Raw genomic sequence first — 7,795 nt, forward strand, 5'->3', positions numbered from 1 at the left:
ATGCAACGCAACGCGTAAAATGACAGTATAAGTCATTATAATCAGTAATTATGTCCCCACTGGTTGCAACAAATGCCTCGTTTGTAATGGGTTTTAATGTTTATGTCGCCGGGACACGGCATCAACAGTATGGTGAGGGGCGTAACATTTCCGTCTCACGCTTGAGGTATTCGGCCAATCATAATGCGCTGGATAGCTGGCCAATCACAGCACACCTCGCTTTTTCTGACCGATGAGCTTTGTAAAAATCGATGCGTTTAAGAAAGGCGGGGCATAGAGGAGAAACAATAATGTACAGTATATGGAAAATAATGTGTTTTTTGAACCTTAAACCGCACAAACACATTTCATTACACCAAATACACAAAATAATGTTCTTTTTAGCAACATCATATGACCCCTTTAAAATAGGGCCCTAAGAGACAATTCATGGATGCAATATGATACACAGATTGCCTTCTCGACTGTTTGCGTTCACTGAAGACATACTCACCAAGATGGGCATTTTGATATAATTCTGTGTGCATTTGTTCATTCAAGTTAAAGGCGGCGCGAAACAGAACTTAATTCTGTGTTTGCGCGTTGTCTGAGAGCAAGATCCTCTTTAACATTTAAAGAAAGATACATTAGCTCACAACACTGACTTATTTTTGACCGTCTCATGTAAACCAAACCTGTGAGCCTCCATTAAGTATAGAAATAGAGCACATCCTCTCTGCCTAACCTGATTAACAGGCTTTCAAACCGTGCAATAACTTACCCCATCCAGAAGCGTGTTGGAAAGATGGGTGCGAAGATCCTTCCGGAAAGGAAACTCCAGGTTGGCTATGTGAAAGACCGAATTGTCTCTGTCAATCATATGGACTTCGTCTTTTGCATCTATCAACATCATGTACCTATAAAAGCACAAGAGACAGAGTGATGAGATCGAGTTTCATTTACCCCTACCTCAAACAACTCTATGATACATAAATAATTTTTTTAAATATTTAACAGTCCAAGCATATCTATATACATATAGAATGCTGCATCAAACAAATTCATAAATGTAGGGAAAAAAATTTAGATAATAAATCAACTCCATAGTGTATTTCAAGTGATCAAGGGTTTAAGACGTTCCAATTCAGCCTATTGCAAGGGTTCCAACGTAATCAACATATATCAATGTGACGGAGGGAAGGGCATAAAAACGAAGCAGAAAGCAGCCCAAGTTTCACTATGACAGACCAAAGTGATGCATTTACATTTACATTTAGTCATTTAGCAGACGCTTTTATCCAAAGCGACTTACAAATGAGGACAATAAAAGCAGTCAAAACTAACAAAAGAGCAACAATATATAAGTGCAAATGACAAGTCTCGGTTAGCCTAACGTAGTACACGTAGCAAGGTGTATATATATATACACAGTATATTATACACACACACACAAACAAAGAAAAACAAGTAGATAGAATAGAAAAAATAGAAAGCTAGTTTGTTTTTTGTTGTTTTTTTTAAAAATAAAAAACAGAGTTTTCCTTGTTAGGGTTGCGTAATTGTCAATTTGGAACGGTGGCAAAAATCTAAAGTTTGCACAGTACTTTCTGTGTGACTTTCTATTACTAATTTTGATAAAACCGATATGATAACTGATGTGTACCCTAGCAACCACATAGCAACACCCTAGCAACCATCCCGGGTACCCTAGCAACCGCATAGCAACACCTTAGCAACCGCCCCGGGTACCCTAGCAACTGCATTGCAACACCTTAGCAACCACCCTGGGTACCCTAGCAACCGCATAGCAACACCTTAGCAACCGCCCCGGGTACCCTAGAAACTGCATAGCAATACCCTAGCAACCATCCCGGGTACCCTAGCAACTGCATTGCAACACCTTAGCAACCACCCTGGGTACCCTAGCAACCGCATAGCAACACCATAGCAACCACCCCCGAGTACCTTAGCAACCGCATAGCAACACCTTAGCAACCGCCCCGGGTACCCTAACAACCGCATAGCAAAATCCTTAGCAACCGCCCCGGGTACCCTAGCAACCGTATAGCAACACCCTAGCAACCATCCCAGGAACCCTAGCAACCAAATTGCAACACCCTAGCAACCACCCCGGGTACCCTAGCAACCGTATAGCAACACCCTAGCAACCATCCCAAGTACCCTAGCAACCATATAGCAACACCCTAGCAACCATCTCGGGAACCCTAGCAACCGCATTGCAACACCCTAGCAACTCCCCGAGTACCTTAGCAACAGCATAGCAATACCTTAGCAACCACCCCGGGTATTGATATTGATAAAAAGATTTGCAAGAAGCATGGTTAAAAGAAACATTTCAACATCTTAACATGGCGGTCAAACTGTTGAGTGATGTTTCAAAGAGAATTATGTTGAACTCAAACTTTGTATTTATGAGGGTTGGTATAAAGACCACCAAATACATTGGGGACCCTTTGAGGACCCTAACAATGACCAACAAATACAAAGAAGAATTTACTAATAAGAAACACAATGTTACAGGTAAACGATGGAAGGTCAAATAGCGGTGACTGAAAAATTTTGCAGCTACAAAACAAGAAAGAACAAGAGAAAAAGAAGTCTAGCCAGATTCAGCAGCTCTTGGCTGTTTATGAGCAGAAATTAGCAGCTGAAAAGAAAAGCACTGATTGAGAATATACATCCCGGCAGCATCGACACTGCAGGAACTGATGAGCCGCAATGATGAGCAGCAAAGCCTCATTTCATGTGGTTCACCGCCATCAGAAAAATTAAGATAAATACTTTTCATAATGGGCATAATTAAACAAAGAAAAAATAAATCAGGTGAGGTTAAGTCTAGTGAAATTTAGCGACCACTCCAGAGGTGTTCTCCTCGGTCATGTTTCCAGCATAGATGATAAATTGAAGACGATCAACTCTAAAACAGGATGCAAAAAGGGCACAGAGTAAAAGGAGGCTCCAAGAAAGCAGGCAGCTGAAAAGAGAAAGGAATATAAGCTGTATCAGGATGTAAAATAACTTGAAATCCATCCAGAGCAAACTAAATGCATGACGGATGACACGGCATGAACATCACCAACGCTTGGATGAAGCCGCAGTGGAGATTTTTATTCGATAAAACTCTTACTTCCAAAGTTTCTATAGGCTCAAATGAATGCTAGCACATGTATAATGACAGCCCTATTAACAGGTGCAGTCACATTAAAGGGGTCATATGACATTGCTAAAAAGAACATTATGTTGTGTATTTGGTGTAATGCAATGTGTTTATGCGGTTTAAGGTTCAAAAAACACATTATTTTCCATATACTGTACATTATTGTTGCTCTGTAATGGGCAAAAAGAGTCCATTGTCTACTGTCGATAGTGTAGCACAGCTCACACAGAAGTCACTTTCAAACCAAGCAGCTTTTCTGTTGGTCAGTGCGGCAAATTTGCATTACCAGCTTGGAAGCTGATATGAAATTTGTGTCGGGAAATCTTCTTCCTATTGAAATTACTCAGTTTAGAAAATGTGCTAAACACTGGTAAATGTGACCGCACCTTGAGACCATGAGCACCTTTAAGAAAACAAATGCCATGTAGGTTGGCTTCAAGCGATGCCCTGTTCAAATCCTCACGTCAGGCTGGATGAGCCACTAAATATACCTGTAGCTCGTGTCTAGTTTCTTAACAGGCTAGAAGCAGTTGAGAAGCTACACTCAAACAAAATACTTAGGACTAAAATTTAAGATTTAATTGAATTGCATATAAGATTTCAACTAATTTGGTTTACACAATTTTAACATAAACTAATAAACTTAATGTGATGCATATTTGCCATACGTAAATGAAAAAGGTAAGTGTGACGAGTGGGGTGGGGCCAAGAGCTGTGGGAACGGAGCGAGGCCGGTGGAGTAAGTGATAATGCGCGACACCTGCGCCACTCACCGGTCTCAAGTCCCACGGAGGAGCTCCATAAGGATAAAAGGAGGAGTGACGACAGTGTTGGATGAGAGAGGACCAGGCCTGGATTTTATGATGTTTTGTTTCTGCGCGGCAGTCGTCCGTGAGGGCCTGTCACGCTCTTTTAAGTTTTGTGTTTATTTTATTATTAAAGTTATGTTTGAATGTGGGACTGCTGCCGTCCGTGAGGGAGCGGAGAAGTCACCGTGATCGGCTCAATGGCATTGGTTATGCTCTCCCAATTATTGTTGGGAAATCATCGCCAGCATTCAGAAAGACAGAGTCATCATATATATATATATATATATCAAAGTCTGTGCAGTTACGGAAATGTGTTCATCATTACACCTCAACTTCAATATGATCAGCTCAATTCCCTGTTTCTGCAGCTCAGATCAGCACAGGCAGAAGGAAAGGAGTCTTGCTCGAATGCTGCACTGCTAAGCACCAAGTCACAAAAGTAACTAGCTAGTGTGATGAGTGTCCCGAAGCTTCATCAGCGTCGCCCTGGAAACAAGCGAGGAGCACCTGGCCATCATCATCACAGGCTGATCGGTCACAGCTGCACCTCATCAGGCGGCGGCTACATAAACCACGCAAGCCCTGCCATCTAGGAGATTCCTCCATGAGACTGAGCACTAACTCGCCCTCTCATTTTTCCCACAGAAAGCAGCGTGTGACCGACCAGCCCCACAGGAGCACTGCACGGACCCTCTGCACTGGGAAGACGGGAGAGAGCACTCACGGCACCGGAGCACCTACCTGGACCTTTCTCACTAGCACCCATCACCCCAATAAATCCACCCTCCGGGGTATTGATTGAGATTACTTGTCGTGTGATTCTTCACCCCGTTACACTAGACAAAACAAAGCTAAGAAACGTCTTGTTTTTGACTTCCGGCTGGTAAGACAATAACTAGTATTAACTGTTGAGCACAGGATGTTCTCAGAGTGCAGTGAGGAGCTATAGATCTCATGCCATCACATTTATATTCAGCGCGTGCGTCCACGTCATTATATGCTATTGGCCTTTTAGATGTGAATGAAGGTGTCTTCAGGGAATAACGCGAGAGTGTGATATATCCCAGTCACGTATTGTACCGAGAGAGCCGACTGAATGGGAACACATTTGACTTCAATAAACAGAGATTGGCTCAAACGCTGACAGTGTCTGCCCACATGCCAAAATGAAAAGTGTAGAAAAAAAACTCTGGTTTTGGAGATATTCAGCAATCATTTTGTAAATATTTCAAATTCATTTAATAATAATTAAAAATTGGATTAAGACGCAACAACTTCAACTAAACATGATGAGAGGAAGGCAACATGATGGATTACAATGCTCATTTCCAGTCATATAATTATTAAAACGTATCATTTTCTAAAGTAGATCCCGAATGAAATGGAGAAGCTTTAGAGCTCATTACACTTTTTCACTTTAACTGTATCAAGCATGCCAAACGGGTAACTCCTCTACCTAGATATCATACTACAGAGACTGTGTCTGTTCCCAAAACTAGCAAATACAAAAAACATCCAAACCAATTTAAGGGTAATTAATTGATTTCAGGGTAACAAATTGATGTTCAACAAATAAAAAACAGATATAATACAGATAAACAAATGATAAAATTTGGCTTAATGAATATTAGAACCCTTTCTATAAAAGCGCTTTTTGTAAATGAAATGATCACAGATCATACCTTAGACGTGCTCTGTTTGACAGAAACCTGGCTAAAACCAGATGATTACATAATTTTAAATGAGGCTACCCCCCAATATTACTGTTATAAACATGAGCCGCATCCAAAAGGTAAAGGGGGAGGTGTTGCTACAATTTAAAGCAATATTTTCAGTATTTCTCAGAGGGCGGGCTTCAAATATAACTCGTTTGAAGTAATGGTGCTTCATATAACATTATCCAGAGAAGAACATTAACAAATGTTAATGATAAATCCCCTGTGACGTTTGTACTGGCTACTATATACAGGCCACCAGGGCACCATACAGACTTTATTAAAGAATTTGCTGAGTTTCTATCTGAGTTAGTGCTGGCTGCAGATAAAGCCTTAATTCCTGGCGATTTTAATATAGTTTAAAATTCAATATGTTGATAATGAAAAAGATGGATTAGGATCAGCATTTATAGACATTCTGAACTCCATTGGGGTCAGACAACACGTGTCAGGGACTACTCATTGTCGTAATCATACTTTAGATTTAATACTGTCACATGGAATTGCTGTTAATGACGTTGAAATTCTGCAGCAGAGTGATGATAGCTCAGATCATTATCTAGTCTTGTGCATACTCCATAAATCTAAAGCTACAAACTCAACTCCTTGTTACAAATATGGCAGAACCATCACTTCTACCACAAAAGACTGCTTTGTAAATAAACTTCCTGACTTGTCTCAATTCCACAGCAAATCCAATATCTCAGAAAAACTTGCTGTTGTAACAGAAACTATGGACTCTCTCTTTTCTACGCTCCTTTACGCTTAAAGAAGATTAAGGAAAACAGTCCAACACAGTGGTATAACGAGCACACTTGCGCCTTATAGAAACTTATAGCCTACTTCTACTTATAGAAAAGCTCTGAAACTGCTAGATCTGCTTACTTTTCGTTTCTTTTAGAAGAAAACAAACACAATCCCAGGCATTTATTCATTACAGTGGCTAAATTAATGAAAAATAAAGCATCAACAGGCGCAGACATTTCCCAACAGCACAGCAGTATTGACTTCATGAACTTCTTTACTATACTAGAAAAGGCAGTATCCTCTCAGCTATGTTCCTTCTTAGAGAGAAATGGTATCTCTGAGGATTCCAGTCAGGATTTAGACGGTATCATAGTACTGAGACTGCTCTCATCAGAGTTACAAATGATCTGCTCTTATCATCTGATTGTGGTTGTATTTCTCTATTAGTGCTACTGGATATTTGCTCTGTGTTTGACACCATCGACTACAACATTCTTTTGAGTAGACTACAAAATTATGTTGGCATTAGTGCTCAGCTATGTTCCTTCTAAGAGAGAAATGGTATCGCTGAGGATTCCAGTCAGGATTTAGACGGTATCATAGTACTGAGACTGCTCTCATCAGAGTTACAAATGATCTGCTCTTATCATCTGATTGTGGTTGTATTTCTCTATTAGTGCTACTGGATATTTGCTCTGTGTTTGACACCATCGACTACAACATTCTTTTGAGTAGACTACAAAATTATGTTGGCATTAGTGGAATTGCATTGTCATGGTTCAAATCGTACTTATCTCACCGTCATCAATTCGTAGCAGTGAATGACGAGATATCATATCGATCACAAGTACAGTATGGAGTACCACAAGGCTCAGTCATGGCCCGACAATATATAATAATTCGCAAAACTAACGAAATGCATACCTGATATAAAAAAACTGGATGACTAGTAATTTCCCACTGCTAAATTCAGAAAAAAAACAGAGGTTTTAATTATTGGACCAAAAAACTCTGCCAAACCACATTTTTCCATCTTAAAAATATATATAAATTACCACCTATGCTCTCAATGTCAAATGCAGAAACGTTAATTCATGCGTTCATGGCCTCAAGGTTAGATTATTGTAATGCTTTATTGGGTGGTTGCTCTGCACGCTTCATAAACAAACTCCAGCTGGTCCAAAATGAAGCAGCTAGAGTTCTTACTAGAACCAGGAAGTATGACCATATTAGCCCGGTTCTGTTAACTCTGCACTGGCTTCCTATTGAACAACGAATACATTTTAAAATCTTGCTAATTACTTACAAAGCCCTGAATGGTTTAGCTCCTCTGTACTTGAGCGAGCTCATATCGCATTATAGTCCTT

General features: G+C 40.2%; 1 protein-coding gene across 1 annotated transcript in view; it reads right to left on the reverse strand.

Moving 5' to 3' along the window:
* LOC107742988 (mRNA-capping enzyme) overlaps window positions 1-7,795 on the reverse strand; it is a 119,045-nt gene that overhangs the window by 78,944 nt on the left and 32,306 nt on the right. Inside the window, exon 9 of the mRNA XM_016556081.1 lies at window positions 761-896. Coding sequence (XP_016411567.1) covers window positions 761-896 — 136 coding nt within the window. The remainder of the gene's footprint in view (window positions 1-760; window positions 897-7,795) is intronic.

The sequence above is a fragment of the Sinocyclocheilus rhinocerous genome, unplaced genomic scaffold (genome assembly GCF_001515625.1).
Source record: "Sinocyclocheilus rhinocerous isolate Xijiao unplaced genomic scaffold, SAMN03320098_v1.1 scaffold617, whole genome shotgun sequence".
Classification (NCBI taxonomy): Eukaryota; Metazoa; Chordata; class Actinopteri; order Cypriniformes; family Cyprinidae; genus Sinocyclocheilus; species Sinocyclocheilus rhinocerous.